At 35.1% G+C, this 17,662-nt stretch overlaps 2 protein-coding genes across 8 annotated transcripts in view; both read left to right on the forward strand.

Moving 5' to 3' along the window:
• LOC124423671 overlaps positions 1-11,367 on the forward strand; it is a 162,138-nt gene extending 150,771 nt beyond the window's left edge. For all 7 annotated transcript variants that reach the window (XM_046961681.1, XM_046961682.1, XM_046961680.1 and 4 more), the window contains 6 exons: positions 5,803-7,519; positions 7,609-7,946; positions 8,147-8,298; positions 8,445-8,726; positions 8,818-8,997; positions 9,116-11,367. In XM_046961681.1, coding sequence (XP_046817637.1) covers positions 5,803-7,519; positions 7,609-7,946; positions 8,147-8,298; positions 8,445-8,726; positions 8,818-8,997; positions 9,116-9,230 — 2,784 coding nt within the window. In that variant the 3' untranslated portion in view covers positions 9,231-11,367. The remainder of the gene's footprint in view (positions 1-5,802; positions 7,520-7,608; positions 7,947-8,146; positions 8,299-8,444; positions 8,727-8,817; positions 8,998-9,115) is intronic.
• Positions 11,368-11,505: 138 nt separating this feature from the next.
• LOC124423681 (cilia- and flagella-associated protein 298) lies at positions 11,506-14,167 on the forward strand. Its single transcript, XM_046961721.1, has 5 exons — positions 11,506-12,018; positions 12,676-12,825; positions 12,945-13,030; positions 13,095-13,265; positions 13,821-14,167. Exons 1-5 carry the CDS (start codon positions 11,880-11,882, stop codon positions 14,151-14,153), a joined length of 879 nt encoding a protein of 292 aa, XP_046817677.1. The 5' UTR covers positions 11,506-11,879; the 3' UTR covers positions 14,154-14,167.
• Positions 14,168-17,662: the final 3,495 nt, after the last annotated feature.

Genomic DNA, 17,662 nt, shown 5'->3' on the forward strand with positions numbered 1-17,662 from the left:
TTTCAGTACGCATGCAGGCAAGCAAACACGTACGCATGCATGTACGTACATACGCGCGATCGACCTTCTTTCGTGTTATCTCGATTCAACCCATTAAAATAAACGTTATTTTCCTCTCGATCGATTTTTACCACGGATTTTGAAATATCGATAGAAAAAAGTTAATTATTATATGAAATAAATCTGATCTAATAGAAATAATAAAATTTTTCAACGTATTGCAGTAAGGTTATTTAATTTGACACGTATATATTTCAAATTGAAATTGATAGATAGTTGAAATCAATTGATACATACCTTGGAAGACCAGTTCTAATTGAAATGGGAAGATATCAATTGATAGAAAGACAAGGGGATGAATCAATTCAATCAAAATTTCCAATGATTCCAATGGTTTCTTTCGAGATTGCACTTAAAGTTGTAAGGATTAAGGATGGGCGGTTTGCGTTGATCAGACACGTTGTAATAAAACGCAAACGTTAAGCTCGAAGAACGAGCTCGTCATTTCACAATGCTTTATTTACCAGTCTCTCTCTTTCTCTCTCTCTCTCTCTCTCTCTCTCTCTATCTATCTATCTATCTAACTCTCTCTCTCTCTCTCTCTCTCTCTCTCTCTCTATCTATCTATCTATCTATCTATCTATCTATCTATCTATCTATCTATCTCTCTCTCTCTCTCTCTCTCTCTCTCTCTCTCTCTCTCTCTCTCTCTCTCTCTCTCTCTCTCTCTTTCTTCCTCTCACTCTTTTTTAGTAGCTCGACGGTTATCACGCAGGGACGATACGACTCGTTGCAATTGCGAGGAGTGGTATCGTTAGTAGCTCGCGGGCGAGCTGCCGTATTACCATAAATTTCCATCGGATCGCTCAGAAGCCAATTAGCGTAAGTCACACCGAGATGAAGACCGCGATACGCCGTTTTACTTAAATCAAGCCGGCCGCAAGAACCGTTTGATCGTTCACCGTTTAATACCCGGCAAAATCCGTTCCTCGAACTCTCTGGTTCTCCTCTCTCGATCGAGAAAGGCCGAGGAACACCAACGCATGTTAGAAAAAGCCGAGCGAGTTTTATTCGATCGTTATAACGCGAATTAATTTCCCTAGAATTCGTGCCAAAAGATTATTTTTTTCAAACTAGATTAACCTAATTAATATGTTCCTAACTATTATATCTTTAATCTTTTTTTTTTCATTTTTCTTTTTTCTCATTGTAAATTTCCTTTTTTTCCTCAATTTTATTCTACAACTTGTGGATGTATGAAATTATTAAAAAGAAATTAATATTTTAATTATCCATGTTAGAAATTTCTGTGACGATGTAGGTTTAAAAAACGTACGTATCTCTGGCGATGAAAATTTTTATTTTTACATTTAAAGTTATTAAATCGTTAAAATAAAATACTTGATTATCGTGAAGCTTGTCAAATTTCGTGCGAATCAGATAATTAATTGGGAATGTTTAAACGTTTATTTAAGCGAATTCGCGTTACACCATAAAATATACGTTTATGCAAATTAAAGAGTTCTTTAAAGAAACCCCCATGAAAGTGTGTAGACGTAACGTTCACATCGCGAAGCCCCGTTAGAAAACTGAATTTTCCATGCGTGGCGAGAGAAGGCGGGTACTTGTGTGTCGCGGATATATAAGGCTCGATGATTTCTCTCAGCGAGAAAGCTCGACCGTTGAAGATAAAAGAAAGATAGAGAGAGAGAGAGAGAAAAGAGGAAGGCCGACAGAGCACAGCAGACAGCTTGGCGTCGTCTCATGAAACCTGGACCGGCGACGATTCGAGTCTGCTCGTCAGATCGACTTGTCGGGTCGACTCGCGGATCTAACGAAGAAGAAGATCCCTCGATCTCGATCCCCGTTCTCGATTCTCGTGAAATAAAAACTGGTCCAGGCCGATAAACGAGACAAAATCTTTTCTATATTCTCGATCAACGATGAACGTAAAAGACAACAACAACAATAATAAATATATATACATATACATATACATATATATATATATATATATATATATTTATGTGAAAAATTCTCGTATGATTCTCAAATATCTCTCATTACGGAATTCACGATCGCGAATGAAGAAATCCGTGGTCTCGAACAAGACTTGCTTGTTGCTGCGAGAATGCACGGAATGTCGATCTCTCGTAGGCTTCTTTGCTTGAAGACCAAGCAAGTCCATTGCTCGCAAAGAGAGATACCTCGACTTTCGAATACGAGAATTTCAAGCTCGAGAATCGATCGTAAGATAGTTCCATTGGTTCTCTTTTCTCGTGAGAATTCATTGAGGTTTTTTTCTTTCAGAATTATCTACCTGTACGCCTTAACTCTTATTGCAATCCTTTTCGAATACAAAATTGAAAATCAAAAGTAATAATAATATAATACTTTATAAAAGCCTATTCTATTATTATTTTTTTTAAGAATAACGATACACATACACACATACGCACATACATACATACACAGTTTGAATTTGAATCTAACCTCCTACTCAGAAATTCCAAGAAATTCTTCTCTTTTGATCAATCTTAGATATTTCTAAGATTTCAAAAAACACAAAAATTTAGGAATTATATATATATATATATATATATATATATATATATGTATGTATGTATATGCTATGTATATGTAGATATATTTTTTATCATCGTTATATCTTTAAGCAGTCCTTGAAATAAGAAGTATCATATTATTTTAAGATATGTATCCATATTTTGGCAAACGAAAAATGATCCTTTATCGTGAGACATTATCGCATTCACGCTTCAAGACTCGACGACTTGCTTTCGTGAACTTCGAGAGGAGCCATTATTAATTCGCGACGGACAGACCTCGTTCTTTCTTTTTCTCCTTTCTTTCTTTCTCTCTCCCTCTTTCTTTTCTCTCTTTTTCTCTTTCTTTATAAGATGAAAGAGAACGCTTACGCGTGAGAAGAAGAAGAAGATGAAGACGACGAAGACAACGAAGATGAAGAAAAAAATTTTTCCCGGAGCAAAAATATCTTGCGAGACGGCAAAGCGGAACGATCCGTTGGTCCTCCTCCCTCACACACGCACCAATTACAGTACCACAGGAGCGAAGTTTCGACTGAAAACGAAGTGAAAAGCATAAAATTAAAATTCGGAGGAGGTAGGCGCGACTAATTTGTCGGTTCAGCCCTTTAATGAACCACTAAGTTAATCTGGGTCATCGTACGAGAGAATGTTTCTAAATTTATTTTCCTCTTTCTCTCTCTCTCTCTCCCTTCCTCTCTTTTTCTCCCTCTTTCTTTTTCTCTTTCTCTCTTTCTCTCTCTTTCATCTTCGTGCTGACTTACCCATAATAGGGTAATATACAATTTGCAACAGCCTAACGAGTACGAATAGTGATACGGACAGGATCCTCACAAATTTCAATTACGTCAAATAGAAATGGAGAAAAGAATATTATTATTTTCGATATAATGGTGACAATAGTTGAAAATCTGAGAAAAAAAATTTCAGGAAAAATATTCTTATTGATAGTCTTCGTTGAGTTTCGTTGTTAAGAGGGATTCTCTATTCGTTTATATGGCACCATTACGTTTGAAATAATGGGGGGAATCGTACCTTAACGGAAGTGACGTTGTACGTATTCAGGTATGCTTGTGTATACACTCACACACGCATGTATATCTATCTTTTATATATGTATCGTATGTATTTACGTGGGGCGATACGGCTCGTTGAGCGGTACGACTCGTTGCGGAAATAACTCGCGTGTAGGAATCGTCGCGCGTTAAAACGCGTCTGAACGGAAATGCGGATAGTATATTTGTGATCATAATCAACTACTACAGGATATACTATCCATATGTAGTTATCAAAGAAGATAACGTTTTTTTAGAAGAAATTCTTGAAAGAATAGAAAATATTTCATAAACTTAAAAAGAAATGCATTTTATTTGTTAATGATTTTCCATGGAAAAGTCATTAAAACAAATATTTTGAGGAGATAAGAAACGATTAGCTTTTTCAAAATCTTGGATGTTCGAAATCTGAAGTATGAGCCAAGTATGAGCCATAATGAAATCATTTTATTATAGTATACATTCTATTTTTTCAAGTTGTTTACTTAAGTTACTTTCATCATTAATGACGTACATACGCATACATATACACACGCATGTATATATAAGATATATAAGATATATCATCATGAAACATCAGAAGACTTTATTTTCGTAACATATGCAAAGTTTCGACAGTTCCGCGAGAGAAAAAGATTTGACATAATAGGATACTCGTGAAGAGTATCAAAAAGCCGTCGATGACAAGCCACGTTTGAGAAACGCATTGAAAGTTTCGAAAAGTTATTTTCGACGAGTGAACGAACGAACGAACGTACAAACGAACGGACGAACAAACGAACGAACGAACGAACGAACGAACGAACGAATAAACGAATGAATAAGCGAGGGTAGCGAGCGCTTGCTCAAGCTGATATCCCGTTTCTGCAACGACGATTATTTTTACCCAGCGTGGCCCACATTCGAGGACTTCGATTACCTCCGACGCGTAATCGAATGGCTCTGCATCCATACAGCTGACGTGAATCCAGCAAAAAAAACCGTTCATTTTTAACATCACTAGGGCTTATATTATCTTAACTCAATTTACACACATAGATACCTATTCGATAAAATTATATGGAATATATTAATAATTCGATACAAGATTTGGCTATATATATATATATATATATATATATATATATATATATATATATATATATATATATATATATATATATATATATATAGACAAGAGGTTGCAGACGATATATATATAGTATATGGAAATTTATTTATTACATATATAAAAAAAAGTTATATTAATTTATAGATTTATTTATATATTTAAATTACGATTAAATAAAATATATATTAAAAATTCTTGTCAATGAATAAACGAATGATTAGATGACATTAATACGATGTATTAGATCGAACATCACGTGAAGTCGTGAACTTTCTTGAGCAACGTACACAGAGGAGGTATTGTGTTATTCCACTTTGATTCGACAAAGGTGTCATGTTTTGTAACGAGAGAACTGCGTTGGCATAGTTATTAGGAAACCGATCGATCGTCGTCTCTTTGTCGTTTCTCTATTATAACAAAAGGATATACCACGTTCTAAGTTCAATAGTAGAAGCAACAAACATTTAGGCATGGTCATATCTAGAAAAGGCCATCTCTCTGTGCTTTGGGAGATATCCTTTAAGAGGTCAATGACGGCTCGTTATGTCGTTAGTTTCCGTCGATGGTGCAAGAAGCAGGAGAAACGATAAATCGGGTAATCAGGAAGACGAATCGGGCCGAAGCGAGAGCTCTCGCTGCTCGGAAGCGCCCCGCGGGCAGATAATTACCGGAGGCCGGTCCGTAGAAAATCAGGAATGCGACCGAAAGAAACTGCCATGATGTCATAAATATAAAACCGAGCAGTCGTTTATTAACGGCTCATTAATAAAAGTCCTTAAATGGATATGTGTAAATAAAAGAGACAAGGGGGAACGTTCATTCGTAGTAATAAAGTTCGAAGGACGTTTTGTCGATGATATTTCAAAAATAAATTCGAAACGATCACGTATGCTCCTATTATTGTGATATTTAAAATATATGAGTCGAGTAAAAATTGAATTTCATACTTGTAACCTTTTGTATTAACTTCAATGGAAAATACAAAAAAAAAGAATAAAAAAAGAGAGAGAAAGAAAATTTCTTGATTAACGTCCCTGTATTAACTAAAATCTTTATGTTTTTATAATTATAGGGTGGTGGCGACGATTCCGACGAGGATACGCAATGCGCCTTGAGCGAGAATTGGACTTTCGAGAAAAAGACGAGACGGTGGTCTCGTGTGGGTGATATAACACAAGCAAACGTTGAGAGGTTGCAGACGATAGCTGGACAGACGGTACAATCGGAGGAGGAATCCCTACAGGATCGGTTAGAGGCTGAGGAAGCTGAAGATACGATGTTAGAGAACTTGAAATACAGTAGCCTGCCACCAGGTACGATGCCGGAGGAGATCAGTCCGAGATTTCGCAGGACTGGCTCGGAGAGGCTACGAGATGGAGCGAAGGCCATACTAAGGAGGGTCGAGTCGCTCAAGTCGCGTCGACGCAAGCGTCAGAATCGTGACGGTGTCGTGATAAGCGGGCCGCAAGTACTCGACGTGATGTCGATGCAGCAGAAAATGAAAGAGTTGAATTGCGTTGACGTTTCACCAACTGGACCGGCACCGATCACTTTTAACGATCATAACATATCGAGTTCGCCTCTTCACGTTCCTGGCTCGCCGGTGACCTTGCCACCTTCACCTTATCATTTACCACCTTCCCTTCTGGCAAATGCACCGAGCAGCCCGTTTGGTGATGATTCCTCGAGTTATTGCTCGGATGGTTCGCAAGGAGGTGGTCCGACGCCTACGCCAACGCGTACAAAGATGAATCGAGCACGTAGATTGCTCCATCGTGGTAGAGACGATCAAGGAGCATTGAGTGACTCCGAGTGTCAGCCAACCAGTTGGAGGCAGAGATATTTTCGTGATGCCAATAGCAATCACGCAAAAGTATTGGAATATGTCTCTGCTCATCCTCAGAGTCCAAAGGAATGTTCGCCAAAGGGTACGCCTATCAACACACGTGGTGGAAGCCTCAATCTTGGGAAGGAGTCACAAAGGTTCCGTGATAAGTTGAGTCAGGGTCAGGAAAGGTTCAAGGAAGACAAGGTCTCGGTTTTGAAGCGAGAGGATAAGATGCACAAGAGTTTCAGACGTCGTGACGAGTCCAACAGGGATGAAAAACCTTTGTCGAAGGACGTCACCGTTTACAGGGACAAATCACACTCAAGGAGCTCAGAGTTGGGCGCTAGTCAGGAGAGCAGCTCCACCGTAGCGAGCAGAGATTCTGATCAAGAGGAAGATTCTCCGAGGCACAAGGTCACGGTCGTCAGGTGGCATAGCTTTCAAAGAGGGTCTCTATATCCGGAACCACTCGATCCTCTTTGTCCTCGAGCTATGGCTTCTATGTCCTGCGGTCAGTTATTGGTCCTTCGAAAATTAGCATTACTCAAACTAACGGCATGCATGGAACGTTATTGTCCTACTCATCGTACCGGATGGAATTGGGAGTTACCAAAGTTTATCAGAAAGATTAAGACCCCAGATTACAAGGATAAGACTGTATTTGGTGTACCTCTGCTCCTATCTCTTCAAAGAACTGGCCAGGCTCTACCGAAATGCATACAGATTGCTTTAAGATGGCTCAGGGCTAATGCTCTCGATCAGGTTGGGATTTTCAGAAAGAGCGGCGTCAGGTCGAGAATACAAAAATTGAAGGTAATGACCGAAACCCAAGGCGATAATATCAACTTTGACGGTCAACAGGCCTTCGATGTAGCAGATCTGGTGAAGCAATACTTTAGGGAATTACCTGAGGCCTTGCTGACGAACAAGCTTTCCGAAACTTTCATCGCTATCTTTCAACGTAAGATCTTTATCTTTTTCATTTTATATTTTATCTCATTAAATTAATCATTTCCGTGGAAAAATAATCGTTCGATTTTTATCACGTAGATGTACCTTTGGAACTTCGACCGGACGCCGTTCAATGTGTCCTCCTCCTTTTACCAGATGAACATCGAGAAGCGTTGGAAACCTTGCTCGACTTCTTGAACCATGTCGCCAACAACTCGCTCTACAACCAAATGACAGCCTCGAACCTGGCCGTATGCCTGGCACCGAGCCTGTTCCACTTCAACCACAGCAACACGAACGTGACCAACAGGCCGAGCAGCGTATCCCCTCGTAGGAGAAAGACCGTGGGTAGTCCCGATCCGCGGGAATTGTCGGAAAACAAAGCAGCGCACGACTGTCTTCTGTATCTGGTCAACATGCATCGTGAATTATTCATGGTAAGACGCTCACCGGCGAAATGTTACGCTAGTTGCCGGAGCGTGTCATTCGTCGTTCGAACCATCGATCCCGATCGTGGTCGAATCCAAGATGGAAACACGTTCTCACGAATCGTGAACGCCTATGTATAATCCTTCATATATGTATATCCAATACCTATGAAATATATACTATATTCATTCTTCTTCGTTACTCCCAGGTCTCATCGGATATGCTGACACAGTGTCACTTCAATTACATGGAAGAGAGCGTTCCGGTCGCCCTCGAAGAACTCGGTTCTGAACTCAATCAAGATTGGAGGGGATATCTGAAAGCTTGCACGACTGCGTTGTTGAAGGAAGCATGCGAGAAGTGAGTGACAACAACCTTGTAATAGTTTCTCAAAAACAAGAATCTCCTTTCGATTTAACTTCGTTTCTTCATTATCATCTTGAAAGGTTACGAAAGTCATAGAATTTCAATCGGCAATATTATATAAATTATGTTTCTTGGTATAGAAGTCGCGGATGGGTCAGCGTTAATAATCCTGCCGATAGCAGCGTCGACATGGCTTACAAGAAAGTCGGTGATGGACATCCATTGCGACTTTGGCGAGTGTCGACCGAGGTTGAGGCACCACCTAATGAACTTTTACATCGTGTCCTGAGAGAGAGACACATTTGGGATCCGCAGCTTCTCAAATATAGATTGGTCACCGAGTTAGACAAGAACGTGGAAGTTTTTCAATATGCAACTGGGAATATGAGTCCTCTTCCTGCACGGGATTACTGCGTGTTAAGGTATAAAATATAAAACAAGTATTATTGAGAATACAATCGATCAAGGAAAAAAACGAAATATATTAACGAATCCAATAAATCTTTATTACAGATCCTGGCGGTATGATCTTCCGAAAGGTGCATGTGTTATCGTTGAAACGTCGGTGGAACATCCAGATGCACCAGTTATGCTTGGTGGAACTCGCGGAATTGTTTTAGCTTCGCGTTATCTTATTGAACCATGCGGTAGTGGAAAATCACGTATCATGCATTTGTCTAGAGTCGATACAAAGTAAGTATGACATGTAATTATGATTAATAACCACTGTATCAAGCATTATCTATCTTTTTTTTCTTTCTCTTTCATTTTTCCTTTTTCGATGTTAATTTATCGTTCATTTATATCACAGAGGACGCACACCCGAGTGGTACAATAAAAGTTACGGACATATCGCCGCGCTTCATCTCAGCAAGATTCGCAACAGTTTCAAGCATACCACCGATGGACCGGAGACCAAAGTTTGAGACGAGTATACCGTGCAGTGTGCGACGCTGCACGGTGCTTATCCATTTTATCAAGAGACCGGGAAGACCATGAAGGAATCATGACGATTCAATTTTAAGGTTACAATCAACGAGGACTGATGATAATTTTATTATATTAATAGATTAATCCCAAAAGAATAATAATAATCGTCATCGATCGCGAATTTCATTGTTTTATTACGTCCTCGTTGTTGATACGTCAGAATTTATTTTTTATCGAAGAATACGATATATTGAAATTAGAATGAACATCGACGTTGCCAATTATTTAAACGATAAAGAAAATTTTACGAGCGTAGATATATTTAGACTTTTAGATAGATGTTTAACCTTGTTCGGGATCTTACAAATTCTATGTGTCATCGATCGACATGGAAAAAGGAGGAGCGATCAATGGCTATAGTCTATTTTCAGACGAAAGTTGTTGCCTATAATGGCGACTAGACCAATATAACGATTCGAATGTTGATGTTTGATCGTCTAAAGAAAAAAAGAAAAAAAAAGAAAATGGAAAAAAAATATGAATATTTTCGAGTACACCGTCTCATATGAAGAACGTATGTATATGTGTATATATATACACATACACACACATACATACACGCATACACACACATGTACGTATCTTCCATTTGATGAAATATTAAAAGTTTAATCGAAGACCATTTTGGATTTATCGAAACGGTCCTTCGTCAATGTGTATTCATTGTATAGCTTGTAAGTAATTCGAGAACTCACGAGATATTTCGATATATTTTTTATTCATTTTCCGGACCAAATGCTAATTTTTGTATTGTATCATATCGCCTCATATCGCGTTTAAATATAGATATATCACGTCGAAAGAAATTATATTCTTATGTAAGTATTACACAGATACATAATACGCGTAAAGAAAATGGATGTATAAATATCGTGTATGTACGTATATATGTATGTATTTATAGGTGTAAGTTTTGTTGATTTAGGACATTCTGATCAAAGTGCATTCTCGCGTACTTCGTTACATATTCGCTAATTATAATTATGTTATTGTCATTTCGCGACGAGCGTTAACCAAAAGTGAATTAAATCGATGATATGTATTTCGGAACTCGATGTTTTATTATCGATATGTAAACGTACATTCGCACAATGCATGACGCTTATTCGAATTTCGTTTGGAATACGATAACGAAGAGGAGCCGTTTTTGAACTCGCATGTCAATCTGATACTTAATGTTTACAAAAAATCGTCGTTTTATGACATTTAAAGGCACTATTCGCTTGAATATGTCCATTAATCGTAATATACGTTATCGATAGAACGGAGCCAGAAAAAAAGAAAAAAAGAAAAGAGAAAAGAAAAAAGAAAATTGTTATTGAAGCTTTTATTTACATTTGATAATGGTGTAATGAGAATTTTTAGAACATATGCGTGTAATGATGGCATAGTAGGTAAATTTAGGGACCATCTTCGTTTCGAGCTTATTATCAAATGATCTGTGCGTAAGACATACTTCCCAGGAATAATAAAGAAAAGGAAAAGAAAACAAATCCATATTTTAACATAATATACTAGTCACTTACATTAGTTTAAATTGTACGTTCGATAAATGTATAAATTTCTCTTTCGTCTTTTTTTTTCTTTTTTTTTTAACATCATCTCGTCAAAGATATTTAAAATAATATTATTATAATTATTATTAAGTTTATTGTTGCAATTGAAAGAAGATTGTAGAAAACTTTTTTCGACAATGATTTCGATCATCTCGCGAACGTCGATACTGTTTTTAAATAAAGTGAAAAATCAAGTGCAAAGGTAGTAAAAATGAGCATTACATTTTCCAAAAATATGATATTATAGAAATTCTATGATACGAACTGTATGTATGTATATGTAATAAAATTATTGCGTCTAAAAATAAAGAAAAAAACAAAAAAAAAAAAAGAAAATGGAAGAAGAGAAAAGAAATTTTGAAACATGATAGAAAGAATGTTGTATTTTATCGTGTCTGTAAAGTACATATGAACGTCTTTATTCTTATAATCTATGTTCCATTAGAATGTACATATGTATATTACATGATAATGAAATGGAATTATATATTCATTAAATGGCGATTCTTTTTGTTAACGACGTTTTTATCTTTCGTTTAAGTTGACATTCGTTTTTTTATATGACCTCCTAACCTTCTAAAGAGATGAATAGCAAATCATTTTTATCCGTATCATAAGCTCCTACGAAACTTATATGATTTTCAATTAACACATACATAGATTCTCGAAAGTGACGATAGTTTGTTCAATGTTACGAGTTACTATGGAGATCAGTGATAGTACGTTTGTCGCTGCCATCGCCTTAAAAATCAAGCAAACGTTTAATTCCCATTCACGATTTTGATTCTTCGAATCTATACGATACCACTCGGCTGTCATCGATAAGAAAAAAGAAAAGTTATTAATTAAACGACGATTTTTAATTAACATTAAACAGAAGTCTCGTCTAATTTACAAACTTATTAAATCTTTAAAGACGTAAGTAATTATATAACTTTTAAAATGCTTATTAAAAATAAAAAATCTTTAATTTCGTGAATTTATGTTCATTCAATTGGATTTTATATTTTGAAAAAGTAGAGAAATAAAATGGTACGACTTCACGTGAAAAAAGGCGATGAGAGTCAATTTCTTTACGAAACGCATGTCAATGCTATGGTGGAAGACGTTTTATACGAGGTCACCATAATTTACAACGGCCGTTTGAAAATTTTAAGAATATGTTACGGTAATCAATCTTTAAAGAATATAATTATAATTATTCTTCAGAGAAGAAGAATCGTATCGAATATAAGAGTGTAACAACACATTGCATTTTCAAATTACACGACGTTAATTTACAACAACAACGCTCACTGTAGATAATGTTGTAATTTATTCATACGTACAAGATCGATGATTTCGTTTAAATTTCTTTCAAAAATAAAAAAAAAAAATAAAGAAAAAACATATAATACGAAGATCTACGTGCCGGTAAATAAGACCCTAAGGGAATTTTCTTATCATTCTAATAATTTCTTTTTTCCCCATATTTTACCAATAGTTGCATTGATGTTCGTTAACATATATCTCTAAGAGTCCTACTAAGAATATTAACGCGAGAAATCCATTAACGATTATCTTAGAGGCTTCACCTGCTGTTTGTAATAAGCCGCACGTAATAAGAAGTCGAGTTTCGACTTTATGAACCTATTCATTCTCGGCGCCATGTGATATTAGTCACACGTCTCGCCGGGATAATAATTATTAGTTGGTGTGTTACGCTTAATTGGCCTTCGTCCGATTCTCTCTTCTCGTTTTTTTTTTTTTTTTTTTTTTTAATAAATAGACCATACATAAGAAAGAAAGGGACATAAATAACGTGAAAAGAAAATGAATTTCTTAGAAATCGAGGATCTTGCTAAGCATGGCACAATGTTACCACCAAACATAATGGGACTTACGGAGGAACAAGTAGAAGAACTTAAACTCAAAGACGAATGGGGTGAAAAGTGTGTACCCATGGGTGGATGGACATTTAACAAGGATGGTGTAGGTACGTTTAGTGATCTTTTCTTATTTTTTTCATGATATATATCATCTAGTGAAAATTACAAAAAAATGTCAGATTCATTGAATTGCAATTATTAAATTTATCATTGTTTTTATATATAGGTCGAAGGAATGGTCGTCAACCGAACGAGAAAATGCAACAGATCTTGAAGAATACCGTGGAAGATGCTAGAACCATGATATCTAAGGTATTTTAATGGATCGTTAAAGATAGATACGGTCGTTTAAGTTGACATTCCTTGCGTTTCGTAGAAATTGGTGCAACAAGATAAACTGCTCACGCAGAAAATCATTCAAGATGCGCTCGATATACTTAGGGGAGCTGTCACGATAGTTTATCCAATGGGTTTACCACCTCACGATGTTATACGCCAAGAATTTGAGAATACCGAGAGTCTTACTGGAACTCAAGCCTCTTTAGAGGTAAAATTATTGATTATATTGAGATCATCCTTTTTTTTCTTTTGTATAAATTAAACATTTTCTTGATTGACGTTTTAAAGATTTCAAATTCTATTTTTTTCTTAATTTATTTTTCAATGTATGAAATTTTATTGATCGATTATATTACAAGAGTATACATAAATACATACATACGTTCTATATTTTTCGTTAATCTATAAACGTAAGTGGAAATATATACACTCTACGTATCGACAACCTTGCTCGAGCAGCACGCCTGTGTTTACATTTCTTATTAGTCTATGGCAACGATCGTTGTACGATCATTCCCTAACCAACCTTCATACGGTAAACATGTATTTTCCAAGAGCATTCGAATTCAAGCATTAAAACTTGATATAATTTTACAGTTCTATTTCATATTTTCTTTATAATATTAAAACGTGAAATATTAACGCATAAGATGTATTTAGTTATAAGCATGAACATTTTATCCTTCAATTGCGATGTATTTTGTAATGCGTTTTTATCTACATGATGAAATATCTTTTCCTTCTGTCTCTTTTTCCTCCTTAGGTAATAGACATAAGTTTAGCGCAGTTATGGTTTTCCGGTAAAGAAATGATACAGGGAAAAAAGTTGAAGAACTTCTTAGGCTCAAACGAGAAGACGAAAGTCATCGTGAAATTGCAAAAAAGAGGAGCTGGTATGCCGGGACGAGAACCTTTGATGTCGGAAGAGGAACGAAAGTTATTGATGTTGCACGCCTACAAACGACAGGAACAGATTAAGGTAAGTACTTCTTATTTAAAAAATTTTTTTATACATATTTTTCTCCATACGTCTTCAAAAGAAGCATCGCGAGTCTTAGTCCGTTCACCTTTGAACGATAAGCTGTATAATATTTAATACGAATTTCTTGATTAAGTTGGTACCTAACTTATCGACCATATAGACATATAGAACCCTTAGTATCGATTTTATTTCTCGTAACTACTCTATAGCTATTTTTCATCAAGGTACGATGTTACCATCGAAATCGAGATGAGTCACGTTGATACGAACAAATGCTAACGCTACTCTTTGAATCAATCATGCGTGTTTGCTCTTAAGATGCCCTTTTTAAAATAAGCTAAGCAGATCTGAATGTCTTACGTTTCTTATATATATACATCGAAATAGCATACAAACAAACTTGTCACGTTTGTTTTTCTTTTTCGTCTTTAAACTAAGCTTAATTTTTGAATTCAACACAGAGAGCTTATATAAATAATTATGTTTGTATTCCCTTTACGGGAAATCACAGATCCAATTATTACTATTTTATTATTACTATATAATTATTCGAATTTACGCTTATAACATACATATATAACATAACACAACATATATTGTTTGCTCCGTATTAATAAGAAAAGTCCGAGAAAGATGATATCAAGAAGGATTCTTGATCTTACGTCATCGTCGTCCATTTTGAAAAAGTTTTATTAATACACCCGTATCTCTTATGATACGATCCTTCTACTCAAATTTTTCTCAAATGATATTTATTTTTTGTGTATTTCAAATACAACGTTCGTTTTCCTTCTTTTATAATGTGAAAGAAGATAAAAATAGAAATAGAAGAAAAATCATTATCACAGCATCTTCGACGAAGATTGTTGAAGAACAGTATCTAGGAAATCAACCTACGTACAATAACGAACAATCAATAATAAACTTCTCGTAAGGGAGAAAATATTACGAATTGTTTAGAATGATATTTCTGATAACTAATTTTGGTACGTCGTTTTTTATTTATTTTATAAGTCAAAGAATACCAAATGTACTCTCTATTACCTCTCAATTCGACAATCACTTTAATTAATAATACGTAACGCATACTCTCTCTCTCTCTCTCTCTTTCTCTGCAATTTGCTTTTGCATCGCCCATCGTCAATTAATTTCATCTCATTACTCCATGAAATTAAGCGTTTTACCACATCTCTAGCTTCGCTCCTGAATCGAAGGTGGAAGAGAGAGAAAAAGAGAAAGAGAGAGAGAGAGAGACAGAGAGAGTACCATAACAAAGATTTTCTTGTAAAACGGTCACGTTTTCTTGGAGCCACAAGGGAAATTGCCAACTCGTGAATTTTCATGAACGTCACGAAAGAGGATGAACCACCAAACTATTAGATAAAGCTAATTATACATATTTCTTTTTTTTCTTTTTTTTTTCTAATCTTCCCAGCAATACGAAGATATTTATATAATCTTGATCATTCGGGTAGAGAACACGTAATGTTTTTATAGAAAGCCATCACATCGAATGTTTCCTTTTATCTCCTCTATAAAAAATTTATTTCCTCAACGTTTACTATAAAGAAACAATATCTTTCGACATTGTACAAGTTAAAGTCGAAGCCGGAGTGTACAATGTTATGGTTAGAATATTTTGATTACATTTTTAGAGAAATTCATTAACCATTTTCGGTCGATGCTTTGAAAGTGCTCACGCAGTTCCACTTTTAATTTATTTATTTTATCAAAATTTAATGTAATATTTGTTTTTGTTAAAAGTAAATAAAAAAGGGAAAAGGAAATATTTAGAGACGTGATTTTGTAGTAAAATTGATATCGTGGATTGCTAATTTAACTTAAAATTTCTTTTGAGAAGGTACGCCAAATCGATTTTTTTTGACTCTTAGCTCCACTGCGTATAATATTTTATGGGAGCCACGTAGAGTATGAGAAATCAACTAATTAGAGGGCGGAACTTTGCTCGGAATATTATCTCTCTCTATCTGTCTCTCCCGTTCTCTCTCTTGGTGACGTAGGAAAGGCTAGTTCGTTGATATGTATACAAAGCAGCTATTAAAGTATAAGTGTTCGCACGATCTATAATAGAAAGCGATGGTATTGCGATATTGATCAAAGAGAGAGAAAGAGAGAAAGAACGAGGTTCGAGTTCTCTTTTGTGACGGACGACCGAACTTTCGTATTAATAACGCTACAATGATTTTAGTCGAAATCTAGATTAACTTTTCCTTCAAAATTTTCTTATCCATTTACTCTTAATTAAAACTCAGACAAAGCTATTACGTGATTCACCAAAAATAAATGAAAGGTTTTATTTCTTTGATATATATATATATATATATATATATATATATATATATATATCAGATTTTATTTTGATATATATATATATATATATATATATATATATATATAAATCAAAATAAAATCTAATCTCATTCAATTAACAAAAAAGAAAAAAATAAGTAAATTAATTAAATATTTTTTTTAAGTCAATTTAAATAGCCTTTTGTAATCCATCAGATTAAATAGTAAATAATTCATCGAAGGTATGTATGAAGAAAATAAAAAAGATCAATTAATCGATTTAATTTGCATTACTAATATTCGATTCACTTTCAGGGTGATTTAGATCTCTCTCTCTCTCTCTCTCTCTCTCTCTCTCTCTCTTTCTTTCTTTCTCTCTCTCTGCAATTGTCAGATTAGCAACGACGACTCCTGATATCTCGATGTAAGTACATGTCTCTCGGAGAAATGCAATTGACAGGACACACTCGGCCTCGACCCACATACGTCGCGTGCTAGTGACGATATAAACGCATTTATTTCAATTTTTTCGCTGGTTAAATCGATAATAATACAATAAGATTAATATCGACGTAACATTTGTCATTGAAATAATGACAGTTTTGTTGGAAATATCGATACAAGTTTTTACACGACTAAAATTTTTTCTTATAATTATTGTAAAAATATATTTTCTGTAAACAACGACATTTTCGAATTTCTTTTTTACAGAAATTCTTTTACGAAATTATTTTACGTAATTTTTCGTATGTTCAAATTTTTTCAAAAAATTTATCTAGAATAAAAAAAAGAATATCTATTCAGAGAAAACCATCGACATAATTTCATTATAACTTTAACTTTGAATTTAATTAATCGTTAATTAAATCCGGTGTATCGATCTGCTCACGCAACGTAATTACGCATTGAAATATAATCGTTAGTCTGTTACTAAGAATATCACGATAGGAAGCTATAGCAAGCGATAATTTTCTTTCCTTAATATTTTAATTTCTGTAGATTGTTAAAAGGATTAGGAGTATTTAACAACACTGAATCTCGATCTGACCACACTGCATCAATGTTGTATTGAGTGAATACACGAAATCGGTAAATTGAAAGGATTCATCAATTTGATTTAATTCAATTAGAAATAGGCTAAATGAGTTTTTAATTATTTAAAAATTTATTTTATAGCATGCGCATCATAGATTACATTTGAAGATTATTGTAGTAAATTTTTAGTGGATCGAGACACGCAAGTAGTCACGTAATATCGTTTTCCAAGCTTCTCACGAAATTCAAAAGTAAAAAAAGAGACTACTTTATCCATA

This window comes from Vespa crabro, chromosome 4 (genome assembly GCF_910589235.1).
Source record: "Vespa crabro chromosome 4, iyVesCrab1.2, whole genome shotgun sequence".
Lineage (NCBI taxonomy): Eukaryota > Metazoa > Arthropoda > Insecta > Hymenoptera > Vespidae > Vespa > Vespa crabro.